Source organism: Sceloporus undulatus, chromosome 2, assembly GCF_019175285.1.
Source record: "Sceloporus undulatus isolate JIND9_A2432 ecotype Alabama chromosome 2, SceUnd_v1.1, whole genome shotgun sequence".
Classification (NCBI taxonomy): Eukaryota; Metazoa; Chordata; class Lepidosauria; order Squamata; family Phrynosomatidae; genus Sceloporus; species Sceloporus undulatus.
Genome location: NC_056523.1, coordinates 308024290 through 308039198, shown reverse-complemented (window position 1 = coordinate 308039198; position 14909 = coordinate 308024290). Strand labels below are relative to the sequence as shown.

At 36.8% G+C, this 14909-nt stretch overlaps 1 protein-coding gene across 10 annotated transcripts in view; it reads right to left on the bottom strand.

The window, feature by feature from the left end:
* Nucleotides 1-14909, bottom strand: part of RICTOR (RPTOR independent companion of MTOR complex 2) — a 122143-nt gene that overhangs the window by 16345 nt on the left and 90889 nt on the right. For all 10 annotated transcript variants that reach the window (XM_042448850.1, XM_042448842.1, XM_042448848.1 and 7 more), the window contains 6 exons: nucleotides 9753-9862; nucleotides 9538-9625; nucleotides 7625-7717; nucleotides 5068-5174; nucleotides 2931-3160; nucleotides 279-1308 (listed from right to left, as the gene is read on the bottom strand). In XM_042448850.1, coding sequence (XP_042304784.1) covers nucleotides 279-1308; nucleotides 2931-3160; nucleotides 5068-5174; nucleotides 7625-7717; nucleotides 9538-9625; nucleotides 9753-9862 — 1658 coding nt within the window. The remainder of the gene's footprint in view (nucleotides 1-278; nucleotides 1309-2930; nucleotides 3161-5067; nucleotides 5175-7624; nucleotides 7718-9537; nucleotides 9626-9752; nucleotides 9863-14909) is intronic.

Genomic DNA, 14909 nt, shown 5'->3' with positions numbered 1-14909 from the left:
AGAACAAAGGCCCCTGCCCAAAGTTGAGAATCATGGCTGACAAAATAACAAAATACTTGCAGCCAAACTTTTGTATGCCTCATTCTTAGGCAGGAGAAGTTCCTGTGGTAAACACACTGAAGAAGCTCTGTGAGATTTCTTTGAATTGCATGCAACATTCCTGGCTAAAATTTCACCCCGTTAGCCGCACTGATAACCTATGCTTCCACCCTGCTATCATTTTACAAGCCCTGATCTTAGCTATATTTAAGAGAAAAGCTGAAGAAATACACGTTTACCTGTTTTGGGTTAGTCGAGAGTCTAGACTACCAGACTTCATTGTGATTGTGTCTGTGAAGAGAACATCCTTTGCTGGAGAAGCCAGAGCTTCTGAATGTGACAAAGAAGGATGCATCCTCTGCTGTTGCAAGCGTTTTAGCGTAGCATATCCAAAGGCATCTCGAGAACTGGTATAACTGAAGTTATAGTCAGCCAGGCTTTTTATAGTAGCTAGTGAAGGAACTTTTAGTGACTGTGCTCTCCGAGGAAGGGTGTGCGAGGACCCTGGTGGGACCAGGGAGACTGAATTTGATTTTGAGAGAGGGAGATGATTAGGCTGCAGGGTTGAACACTGAATTGTTTTAACTGTCTTGGTACTCACCACAGTACTTAAACTCCCACAGTCTGTGTCTATATTTGTAGTGTCCACTCCCATAGTCTCCCTTGAAGGGCTTGAACTCATTGAACTTATGCCACTTGTGGTGGTATCTGTATTGAAACTCAAGCTACGACTTTTGAAGTTTGTTTGTGTAGAAGCATCCCCTATTAGCCTTTCTCGGCTAGTATTTTCCCTGTGATTTTCATGGCCAAAACTTTTGGGAAGTTTGAGATCATTTTCACCAATACTTGGGGTGCTATCTGCATCTTCATTTTGCCTGCTCCCAACAAACGAAGTTTCCAGCTTCAGTGTTTCAATTTTAGGCACCCTGAATATTGGTGTGAAATCATCACCCCGTGTAAAATCCATGCTGCAAGAAGGCTCAGTTACTGTACGATTTCGCCTCAAACCCATTTTGCTCTCTGAGGAAGAGAGCTTGCCACCTTTAGGATCGCTGCTACTCCTATGCTTTTTATTAGGTAAGGTAAGAGAATTTAAAAAGCGATTCTTTGCAAGTCTGCTGGAAGAGAAAAAAGGAAACGGACTGCGATCTTTATCCTTCAAGGACCCTACATGGTCATAGAGATTCTGCTCTCCATCTTCTGAAATATCTAGGAAAAACGTGCTAGTAGAGGTGCTGCCAACCCTGTCATCTTCCATAATGAACATGCCTAAAAACAAAAGAAAGCACTGCTAAAATATTTTCAATCCATGAAAGTTTTGTAACTAACACCAGTTAAACAAGTCATATGGTTTGCACCACACTCACTCATGCCTGAGGCAAGCCCACAGAAATTAATGGGGAAATAACTCATGACTCTTAGTCCCATTGATTCCAGTGGTTCTACTCTAAGCATGACTAAGTCTGAACCCTACCCACAACATATTATCTGAAAGCAAACTATTATCAAATCTCTTCCTATAATTTTAAAAGCTGAAAAAATTAGTCTTTTACAGTTGTTGACATATATCATTTTATCTAGCAAAGTATATTTCTATGAAATATAGACATATTCTGGGAAGATTCATTTCTTTAAAAAATGTATTCAGATCTTACTTATGTTATAGTACTAAATATCCACTACTTTTGGTACTTCCATAACAATTAGGTATGACAGTAACAATCCAAATGTTAATACAGTTTTGTATATTCCCCTCATATGCTTTTCAGGGTCAAACTAGGTAAGGCACCACATAAAAGAGTGAATGGCTTTTTTGAAGTAAATTGCAGATTCAGTGGGCCCACTCTTAACTGAGAAACCACACCCCTCATGCACACACCACAGTCCCCAATATTGTATGTTCTAAAGTGATAGAGTGTGAGAAGGTTTAGGGTTTGTTTCCCCTCTGAAAAAAGAGATCTTTTTATAGCTGAAAACTGAGGGTGGGGTGTCAGTGGGAGTCTTCTGAAGTGCCACATGAGGCCTGCAGACCACGTGATTTCTACCTCTATTCTATAAGCTTTGCCTTCCTTTGCCCACTACAGTTTGATGAAGAACTGATTGACTGGTAATGTATTAAACACCGCTTGACCCACCAGGGTTCCTAAGGAAAAGATGAATTAAAAGTTTCACCTTCTAACAGGAAAATAAGTGGCCTGAATATATAAGAAAATTAATGCATTTTCCAACAGGAAAAAAAATAGTGGTCTAAAACTTGCCAACCTTGTGTTACTTTGCTTTCACTTCACTCTTTCTCTTTTACAAGCAGTTAAAACAGGAACGGATAATTTGATGTCTGAATCTAGAATTATGGATTGTGCACTTAAGTCAATCAGGATCCATAAGTCAGCTTTAAACTAGGATTTGTTGTGGGTTTGTGAATCTGTCTTGTTTGGATTCAACACCAGCATGACCAAGAGGAGCACAAGTAAGTTGAACTAGCACGCAGCTTACTCACATTGACTCGAAAAAATTAGGATTCATGGCTTAACGTGACATGCAAATACAATAAATACTTTCTGCACAAAGATCATATAGTGTGCCTGTGTTTTACGTGGGCATGCCATATGCAGCTTTGAGCAAATGCTGAAAGCCGCGGCAGAAGAGCCCCTCGTGTGCCCCAGAAGAACTAATGGGCCATGCACCTGTGGTGTGTGCCTGTGGCATGTGTGTGTTGCGCCGCAGGCGCGAGCCCCATTACTTCCAATGGTGCTCCAGCATACGCTGATTTCCCTTACGCGGAGGTATCTGGAATGGATCCCTGAATAAGGGGAGGGCCCACTGTACCTACAAATATACTTTTCATGGGAAGGAACATTATTAACTATACTGACACCACTACACATGCTTACTTGATGGTGCAGATTCACTTTCACTGTTGTGCCTTGATCCAGTAGATTCAGAGTTCAAGCTAAGTGTGCTGGGAATGGAGGAAAGTTCATTGCAGAGTTGTTCCATGTCATCAGGGACTACTGGCCATGGTTGCCTACGACTGTGTCTCACTGCATCCCAACTGTGATGTTTCAGAATGTCACAACCTTGTTTTGTTTTGGCTATTAAGCCAAGCACGTAGACACATGTCCTATATTTACAAAACAACAATGTAATTTAAACAGATACTTACTTTAGGGTCAACAGACAGCAACTTATAGTTTGGCTATAGAAAATATTTTCCTCCTTGTTGTTTGCCATCAAGTTGTTTCTGACTTAGGACAACCCTAAAGTGAACCTATCACAAGGTTTTCTTGGCAAATTTATTCACATGGGATTTGCCATTGCCATCCTCTGAGGCTGACAGATTGTGATTTGCCCAAGATCACCCAGTGGGTTTTTATGGCCAAATAGGGATCTGAATCCTGCTCTTCAGAGTCACAACCCAACACCTAAACCACTGAACCATGCTGGCTTTCACATTTTTAATTAAAAAAATATTTTGATTAAACTGGAAAATGTATGCTATAATGGCCTTAGTCAAACATGAGATTAGGTATCTTTCTGTGGCCTAAACATGTTAAACTTTTAATTGGAATTCAGGCCAATAGTTTCATATGGCTTGCAACTCTGAACACTTAGTTCTATTGGGGTTCAATGCTCACATAATCCCTTGCTGTGCAAGCAGTGTGACATTTTCCCTACTCTGATATGAAAGAGTGGAAAGAATTCATGGGGAAGTGTTCTTTGTTTGAAACCGAGATTTTGCAATGTACTATGTGATAAACCACAGTGAGGAATCAGTATAAAACACCCTAGATATTTATTGTTTAATTAAGTCTTTGCTGTTGTTATTTTATATTTCTCTCTGTGGATATATTAATGTAACAGTTAAGAAGGAAGACTGCTCACACTTTATTACATTGAACCCAACAACCAAAACATTCATTTGTTCAGCAGTCACCACAAGGAATGTTAAGAGTAAGAAGAAAAGATAAGCAATAGGAGCCCAAGGGTTGGAACTGCAGAGCCAACCTGGATAGGGGGTCTATCTCAACATGACTTCTTAATTCACTGAAGTAAATACAATGTCAAATCAGAAACATAGCCACTACAATCAGAGAAGTGATATAACAATTGCAGTACATGACTCTTAAAATTATTATTAATTTTTAAAAAATAACTGGAGGGCAAAAACAGTGCGCCCTTGCTTTTTGCTGGGGATCCGTTCCGGACTCCCCGCAGAAAGCAAATTCCGCGTATGCTCGAGCCCTATTTAAATGAATGGGGCTCGTGCATGCAGCGACGTGGTGGTGTCGTGCACACCATGCGCACACCCCATTAGTCCCTATGGGACGCACCGCCCCTTCCTCCCCAGGCGGCTTTCAGCGTATGCTGAAAGCCGCGTATGATGCAGGCGCACTGTAATACAGATCTTGACATAAAAAATATAAAGAAAATTTTAGTTTACAGTGTGCCTGCACCAAATGCAGGCGCACTATACACAGCATCCAGCTTACACGGAAGCCGTGCTGCCATTAAAGCAATGAAGCGTGCACCGACTTGAGCACGCACTCCATTGTTTCCAATGGAGCACGAGTATACTGTACACATATTTTCCCTTACTTGGGGGGATCTGGAACAGATCGCCTGTGTAAGGGGAAGGCCCGCTGTACTAGCAAAATCTTTTTGTCTTTGTTGTCTGGGAATTTCCAATCTATTTGTCTATGTTTGGAAGGATGGAGGTACAATTGTCATCGCAAAACAAATGAATGTGCTATACCAAAAGGACAGTGGCAACCAATGACTATCATTAATATTGTCATGCATAGAAATCTCATTTTCAAACTAGAAAGCAAACACTTTATGGCAGAAATAAAAAATGTATCTCTACGCAATTTGTGATTCACTTTTTTCATACATTATTTGTGAAGAATAAATGTATAAACCAAGGGACAAATCATGTTTTATGAGTCCAAGGAAAAGGAAACAGTGCAACTCCCCTGCACTATAACAAACACTTGACAAGGGCATTTTTAATTTTCATATTATACTTACCCTCTAACAGACAGAACCTCACAATTCTGGGCCAGTGCCATTATATCAGGAATCACATTTTCTTCTTGAAGCAAATTCAGACCCCAATTTGAAGATCCAATGTTTCCCTGAAATGTAAATATTTTTTGTGAGCATACCTGTAACACTAAGCTGGGACTCCAATAAACCAGAGAAACAGTACAATATGGAGAAGTAGTAATCACTCTACAGTTTGATTTTCCTACAGAGGTTTTGCATAAAAGTTAAATAATTTCTATTTACATCCACTGCTGAGTCTTTCACGGACATGCTGCCTAAAATTTTCTTATCCACTTCTCTCCATGGATCGAGACAGTAAACAAAAATTAATATACAATATCAGTTAAATATGCATAACATCTGTTAAAAACACAAAACATCAATTTAAAAGTACAAATAAGACAAATACATATTAAACCAATCAATACATATTTAAAATTCATCATTTGTAATTAATAATTTAAAAATCATCTGGCCTGTTGAAAGATACTGGTCTTTAATGCTGTTTTCATCCAAACAGTGTATTCAGCTGTTGAATCTCTTCCAGCAAGTTGTTCCATAGTCTTAGGGTGGCTGAAGAAAAAGTGCTCTAGGTGACAGCTGCCAACCCAATCCTGGCTGAGTGGAGTAATTATCCCCCAGGGCGGATGCTGTAAGCAACCTAGACCCAAACCATGTAGGGCTTTAAATGTAATAACCAACTTTGTATCTTTTCATTGGCAACCAGTGGTGTGATTTTAATAGTGATGTGAGAGGATCACTCCTAGATGTACCAGTAAACAATCTGGCTGCAGTATTTTGAATTAACTGAAGTTTACAAATTTGGTACAGAAGTAGCTCAATGCATATCATATTGGCAAGGTCCAGCCTTGAGGTTACTAGTGCATTATGACACCCTTCTCAATAAATACAGCATTCTGGGCACCGCGGCTAAAAAAGAGTAATGACAAAATGGACCATGTCCAAAGGAGGGCAACCAAGATGGTAAAAGGTCTAGCAACCAAGCCTTGTGAAGAATGCTTGGGGAATCTGATTGTGTTTAGTTTGTAGAAGAGAAAATTCAGAGATGATGTGATAGCAGTCTTTAAATATCTAAAGGGATGTTGTGTACAAGTGGGAGAAATCCTGTTCCATGCTGCTCCATATACTTGAACATGAATTAACTGATTCACATTAAAAGTAAAGAGATTCCAACTACCGTAAATATTAGAAAGAACTTCTTTACTGTTAAGAGATGTTCAACAGCAGAATAAACTGTCCCAGAGAGTGGTGGACTCTCCTTCTTTCCAGATCCTTAAATTGGATGGGCATCTTTCAGGAGTGTTATAATTGTGTAATCCTGCATAACAGGTGGTTGGGCTGTATGGCTCCTGTGGTCCCTTCCAACTCCATGATTCTATGATTTCATATTTTGTGATCATATTTGAATTTGTCTTTCAGTATTATATTTTCAACAACATACAAATTATCATCTAACTAGGACTACATGGTTGGCACCAAAGTCTTCCTTACTGTATTAGAAAAGTTGTCTTTTCCTCAGTAAAGGAGCCTTTGGCTGCAACCCAGAGTTGGAAAATATGCCCATATACCCAAACTTTTTTTTTTCCTTTTTGAAGACAGACACTCCAAATTCTTTCTTGGTTTAAAAAGACAAAAGATTTTCTCCACTTTGGGGGAAAGGAAGGATATAAATAAAGTGATTGGCTGATTAAAATCACATATACTGAAATCTAATCAATAAATCCTGGACACCATTCTCTTAGTAAAGAAGAATTAGTAAACAAGCCAAGATTTTTTAATGACATCACCAAAGGATCATCTGGCAAGACCACGAGAGAGGGTCTTCTCAATTACTGCTCCCAAATTTGGAACCCCCTAACAAATGATACTAAACTAGTTTCACTGGGTTATTTTCCTTCCTGGTGAAAGGCAAAAATGTTCTCATTTAGACAAGTGTCTAGTTCTAGCTGATGGCAAAATTTACTTTTTTTTACTGATCTGGTTTCATTGATTTGTTTTTACATTTTAAATTTTGCATATTTCAAAATATTTAACTATTGGTCACGATGTTACTGATACTAGTTTAAATTTAATGATATGCTCTTTTACCCATCTAATACCATTTCACAGACAACATTCTAGAACTACTTGATATTAACAGAGATTATGGATAACTAAAGTGCACCCTTTTTGCAATCCTCAACCCTTCTTCCCCAGACCACAATTTTCTAGTAAAAAAAGGGGAACTACTTTTACTAAAAGTCTCCAGGATCAACACTTCACCTTTTAAACATACTGCACCCTCTCACAAAGTGTTTAATATAAAACCACATTATTATTTGTTTCATAAACAGATTTGGTTTTCTGGCCTGTTCTGATGTTGTTTCTTGTGGGATGGGCGTGTATGGCATTTTCAGAAGCCACTGTAGCCTCTGAAAAGTCCCTAGGACAGCAAACTGTTCCACAGACCTATTGATGCCCACACTGATATAAATACAGAAAAAAGGAACAATGCGTGGTAGAATTTTTTAAGACTAACCAATGCCCAGAGAGCTGCTTTCAGTTGCTTAATCCCTTCCCATTTATCCAACATTGGAGAACGAACAGTGTAACTCAGGTCAGGAACAATACTCTAAAGAATAAAACAACAACAAAAATAACAAAACAGTTTCAGTATATCAGGCTTAATGTTATTTAATTGCTGAATCTCCCTTCCTGCTTGTGTGTTCAAAGAAAATGCAAACAGGTTATAGATTTTACAACATTAATTAAATTGAAGCAATATATTTAAAAATGTTAACAATTTAATTGAATACTAGTACTTATATCAGAAACCATTACTGATAAAACTGGAAGATCACTGAACAATTCCAGTCAACAAATTAGAATTTTCCCATTTCAGAGACATATAGCTCAAATAGTATACAAGGTAGCTGACATTCTTTTTTTCTTCAATCCAGAGTTGCTTTAAATCTGAGAAATCAATGCAGCTATGAACTAAAAGCAGTACTGATATGTACATTTCAGAAATAATCAGCTATTCTTTGGTGGTGTATTTCAGATTCTACTCATTGTGTTCTTACAATACTTTCACAGTTGTTTCTTGTATTTTACTCCAGAAGGCCAGGCATGAAAGAACAAGATGATGATTGGATGAATTCGAGATACACAAAGGTAACAATAAGAATGCATTTCTTGTTTCTACACTTCTTATATGAAGGTGTAACTGGACTCGCAAAATTGCACCATGGCAGCTCCACAAATCTCATGAATTCAGCTCAGATGCTGCAGTGGTAAAAGCATGAAATAAGGAAACAAATAATTTCTTTGCATCTCATCCTTCTTCACTTAGCTATACTCAGTGAGTTGAACATGTTAGTCATCTAACAGACTCTGTATTTGCTGCTAAAACTTTCTTTACCTTTAACTCTGGACTTTGTATGAAGTTCATTATATTCCCATGCTATGTAGGAAAACCACAAGGCAAAAATTCTACAGGCAGAACTTTCCTAGCTAAGGGCAAACATTTATGAATACATGCTGCTCATATGATTTTATGACTCTTATGAGTTGCAAGCATACTGAAGGATGTTCATATCATGCTTCCAAGACAGAGGAATGTAATAAATTTCAAGTAAAACTATTTGTGGTTATGGAGTAGCTTAATAATATCAAATGCATTAATGAAACAAGAATATATTCTGATTTATGAGTCTGTTTAATTGTGAAAAATGACAAAGTGGAAAACACAAAAATTTGGAAGGACAAATTTAAACGACAATTTAAATTATGAAAATATCACTGAATTTAGAGATGACCCTTAACTAGCTCTATGTTTGACTAACTTTCCCAAATACATTTACAGCCTACAAGATACAGATTTTTTTTGGGGGGGGGGGGGAGGAGAGAGAGGAAGAGAGAATTCCGAGTATGCCATAGTAGTTTCACTTGTAACAGAACACTTCCATGCTTTGCAGGGTTAAGTAGCCTCGGAGGTTGAATTTCTAAAAGCCAGATGGAAAAAAACAGAGGAATGCCATATCTAAACTGCAATCAGTTCTATACACTTTAAAATTATTCCCATCAGCTAAAAGAAGAGGTTATGCAAGATACTCAGAAAAAAACATTACATTGGTCAGTCTAGTAGAGGTTTATTTCACAGAACAAATACTCACACATGACCTATGATTTCTTGGCTCCCTTCTCTTACTTATGGGGCCTAGCTAGTAAAAGCAAACAACTGCCTTGGGTCCCATTTTGGGAGAAAGATAGAATATAAGTTCAATAAATAATTGAATAAATAAATAAATAAATAAAAACTTGCCTTGTAGGATAACACACACTGTGCAACTCTGAATCAGTAATATCCAAATATAAGCTAAAGAGAGTTCTAAGAAGGTTGTAATGTATATGTTACCTTATTATGAATCAGCTACATTTAAGTTTCCTCACCTGAGCTTCCAACAAATGGCAGCCTGTTTTGTGGTGTACCAGTTGGCCATAAAGGTGAACTGGCAGATAGACATGTGGCCGCTGCAATCTAGTAGAAAAAAGAATGGTCTGTTTGCATAGAATTATTACAGTCTCAAAGCCATTGAATTCTATGTAGCCACTGCTTTAACAAAAACAAAACAAAACAAAAAAAGATTCTGTTCTATTTAACTTACCTTTGGTTGCTCCGCCGAACATAATTATCACCATCTACAGGTTTCCGGTAAGTAGTTAGTGCTTCATTAAGTTGCTCTTCTATCAAGTCAACATATTTCAAGTTGTACTCCTAAGATAGTAACAGAATACAGAACCTATCAGAAACATATTTATTCTAGAAAAGTTGTGATGCAAGTAAGAACATTTCCACCACTTCAAAGAAATTACTGCTTTCAATAAAAATTGTAAAATAGTTAAAAGTTCTCTTGTCATGGGTTATGTTCTTGAAACTGTAAATACCATTGATTCATACCTAATAAATGGGTAAGCTGATATCTTCTAACATTTACAAGATTAGAGTGCACTGAAAATTACACTAGGGATATAAATCTTAACTCATTTTGTTCCTGCAGACAAGAATGACTAATTTAGCAATTTTTTTGTGTTGCCCAAGAATACTAAGGGATGTACAGAATTTGCCCTTTTTCAACTACAGTAGAGTCTCAATTATCCAACTTTTAACCCATTTGCAAGGATGCAGGCATGTAATTTGCTTTCATTCCCATGCAAGTACAGTGGAAGTCAAAAGAGCAGGGCGGAAAGGGCAGGCAAATAACAGCGCAGAGAGGGAGCTCGTCCCGCACTGAAACTCCCCAGAGGTATAAGACCCAATAATAGGGGCTTTTGAGCCCAGAAATTGGGTGATATAGCACTCGAAGAAGTGCTGTTTTGAGGGGCTCGATAGGGGCTCCAAAGCCCCCCACCTTTCCCCACACCTCGAGAGGTTTGGAGGAGCCAATGGGCCGGGAACCCACAGATCAGCCAGTGCCGTTGGAGGCAGCCTCGGAGCAGGAGCCTGCTAATAAAACCGCATTTGGCAAGAAAGAGGATAAATAAAATAAATGAAAAGAGAAAATAAGAAGGAAGGAAGAAAGAAACCCTTCCAAATAAAAGACAATAAGAAGTAGAAGAGTAAGGAAGGTTAAAAAAAATACCTCCATTAAAAGGAAAGTTACTGAGGTGAAAGAAGGTGGAACTAACAGCTGTGAGAGAGATCAGAAGGAAAGAGCTTGAAAAGACGGGGAGGAAAGAGCGGCGGAGCTGGGAGAAAAAGGGAACCTCCAAGCCGCAACGAGAGAAAAAAGGGTAAAGTAATACCAAGGGGAAACATATATCTCCTTCAAATTAAAAGCCAAAAGGCAAAAACAAAATAAATAGAATGACTGAACTTTGCTTTTTGTAAAAGGAATTTAAAAAGATAGACTGAGAAGGAGATAACTGAATAAAGGAAACAGCTGTTTAATAAAGTTGAAACAAGGAGGGTGTAAAGAGCAACTGAGTAGCGAAGCGGAGGAAAGAGAGACTGAAAGCAAATAACTTGTTGCCAAAAAATAAATAAAAATCAAAGTGGTCAATAAGAAAAGCAAAATAAGAATTAAAGAAGCTACAAAGTATAAATATTAGAGACTATTATAACATGGTTTGAGTGAACTGTGTTGGGAGAAGGCAACCGAGTTGGGAAAAAGGGATCCTCCCAGCAACGAAGAGGGGAAATAAAACAAAAGGGGAAAGCCAAAATAAAATTAAGGGAATGAGAGAACTTTGGCTTGGAAAAGAAATTTAAACGGACTGAATGAGAAGGAGAAGATTGAATGATAAGACACAGCTGTGCAACAAACCAGAAATGAGGAGGGCGTAAAGAACAACAGTGTGGCAACGGGGAGGAAAGAGAGACTGAATGTAAAATGATCTGCAGCCCCAAAATTAATGTTGATAAAAGTGAAATCAAACAAGAATTAATGAAGTTATAAAGTATAATTATTAGAGACTATTGTAATTAAGATTGAATGGACTGACTTGGAGAAAAGAACAGAATAAAGCTGTGGCAAAGACGAAGAAAGGAATGCCTCATTGAGAGGGATAGAAGGACAAGCAAGCTGTGGAAAGTGGAGAGAAAAAGGAGATTGTTGAAAAGACAAAGAGACAAAGATAAGAAAGACTTATTACAGAGATAAGAAAGAACGACGACAACAAGAAGAAGATATAAAAAGAGATAAAGAGGACATAAAGGAGGGGGGAAATGTCTTATAGGGGGAAATTAAGATCTCAAGGACAGACGGGTAGACAAGAAGCTTCAGGCTCAATGGAGGAAATAGTGGAGGAAACTGAGATTTTAAGTCTGAAATTAGAGAAGAGATGAAGGGAGAATTGAAAGAGATTAGGACAGACATACAGAAGGAAATGGGGAGCATATCAAAAAAGATAGACAAATTGACAAAAGAGCTTTCAGGAATTAGGACAGAGGTGGAAGGTTTAACGATAAAAACAAAAGATTTAGATAAAAAACAGAATGGATAATAAAAGAACAACAGATTGAAAATCAATTTATGAATCAACAAGATAGTAAAGCAAGGGAATGTTGTGCTAAGTTAAGAGGGATTCTGGAAGTACAAAATTAACATCTTTTGGAAAGAATGATCCCAATACTAGCCCAATACTTGGAAATATCTCAAGAAATGATGGACCTTCAGATAGAAAAAATATATAGAGTTAATTCGGTAATAGCGAGAGAGAGAAATATTCCTAGAGACATAGCAATCTGGTTTACAAATGGAAGATTACGAGAAAAAATATGTAAGTGAAGTTATGTAAATAGCTTAGTGGTGGATGATAGGAAAATAATTTTTTTTAGAGAGCTCTCCCCCCAGATTCTGAGAAAAAGACGGGAAGACAAATTTCTCACTGAAGTACTGCAAAGATATGAAATCAGATATAGATGGGACAGAGTAGAAGGATTGACAATCACATATGATCAAAAGAAATATAGAATAGACAGCATAAACAAAGCTAAAGAATTTCTAAGGAAAATTAAAAAAGGAAAGAAGATGCAGCAGAAGAAGATGAAAGAAATAAGGAAAGAAAATGAGAGGAAAAACGGAATAATAAGTTTGGAATAAGAGGAAGAGGAAGGACAAGGATCAGATATAGGAGAAGATATAAACATAGACTTAGATAATCCAGGACAAGAAGGAGTAGTAACTTAAAAAGAAGAAAGGAAAAAAAAGGGAGGGGGGAGGAGGGAATCATAAGGGAATAATGGGGGGTGAAATAAAAATGAAAATTGGTTCAATGAATGTGAGAGGAATGAATAAAGCACATAAAAGAAAATTATTATTTCAATATTTTGAAAAAAATCAATATGATATTCTATGTATCCAGGAAATGAAAATTAGAGAAAATGAAATTAAATATATACAAAATAAAAAACTGGGAAATATATTTTGGTCATCAGAAGGGGAAAAAAAGGAAAAGAGGGGTAGCAATTTATGTTAATAGGAAATATGAAACAAAAAAACTCTTTGGAGATAAAAGTGGTAGATATATATAGCTGTTGAGATTGAGCATAATAATGAAAAAATGCAAATTATTTATATATATGCACCGCTAGAAAAGAATCTTTTTTTCATGAATAAAATGAAGAAATGTTGAAAATAAATGGCCATAATGTAATATTGGTGGGGGATTTTAACAGTGTATTGGTTCCTCAGAGAGACAGAGAGTCAAAAAAGAAAATAAAGAAACAACAGGGAAAGTTACCTAGAAGATGTTTTGAAATGTTAGAGGAACAAAATATGGTGGATGTATGGACACAATTATATGGTCAAAAAAAGGGATTTACTTATTATTCTGATACACATCAATCGAGATCTAGAATTGATATGTTTTTTGTAACAAAAATTTTTATACCAAGGGTTAAAAAAATGGAGATAGAGCCAAAACTAATGTCTGATCATAATTTGATAGAATTAGAGATAAAGTGTAAACAACAAAATAAAGAATGGAACTGGAAATTAGATGAAAATCTAATTAAAGATGAGAAATTTGTAGAGACGTTGAAAGGTGAAATCAAGTTATTTTATAAGGAAAACAACACAAATGACATTCCCATGAAGACAATATGGGATACAGGTAAGACAGTAATAAGAGGATTATTGATAAAAAGGGCCTTTGAGAAGAAAAAAATGATTAATGATAGAAATTTACAAAACAAACAAGAACTGAAGAGATTGGAAGAAAAATTAGAAAGAGATATAAAAAATAAAAAATTGAAGAAACAATATGTAATATTAAAACAACAGTTACAAATGCAGAATATAGAGGAAATAGATAAAAAATTAAAGAGAATTAAACAAAAGAATTTTGAAGTAAGGTATCTAGGGATATGGTTATCAGAGAAAAACACCAATTTGTATGAAAACAATTATAGATCTATGTGGCAAAAAGTGAGTATGGACTTGAAAAAATGGGATAAATTAAATTTATCACTTTCAGGAAAGATCGTGGTGATAAAAATGAACATCCTACCTAGATTAATCTTTTTGTTTATGAACCTCCCAATTATTACAAATAATAGAATATTTAGAGATTGGAATAAAGAACTGGGAAAGTTTGTGTGGAGAGGCAAAAAGGCCAGGATTAAATGGATAATATTAAAAAAAGAATCTAAAAGGGGTAGATGTTCATTACCAGATCTTAAATTGTATTACTATGCATGTTCTTTGTTATGGTTTCAAAACCGGATCAAATTGGATAAAACTAATGTAACAGATCGGTCAAATTGAAATATGGTTGGCACGCCTATTTAGAATATGGAATGGAAAAAAACTGATAAAGAATTTAAAAACCACATAATAAGATCATTAATACAAATATGGAAAGTAATTAAAGAAAAGTTTTATAGTGGGATTCCATTATGGATATCAATTCAAAATGCTTTCTTTAGTGGAGAAGTAAAGAAAGATAAACAACTGTGTTATAAGGAGTTATTAATAATAGATCCAAAGGGAGAAATAAAAATAAGATCAAAGCAAGAATTAGAGACAAGTGGAAAAATGATAAATTGGTTGGACTATTATCAAATCAAATCTAAATGTAAAGAAGATATGAAGAAAGGTGAATTTGAAATTCAACAAAATATTATAGACAAAATTATATGGGAAAATGATATGGGGAAAGTATCTAAATCAGGGGTAGGCAACCTGCGGCCCGCGAGCCGGATGCGGCCCGGCAAGGCCTTGGGACCGGCCCCAGCCTGGTCCTGCCGTAGGCAACCTGCGGCCCGCGAGCCGGATGCGGCCCGGCAAGGCCTTGGGACCGGCCCCAGCCTGGTCCTGCCG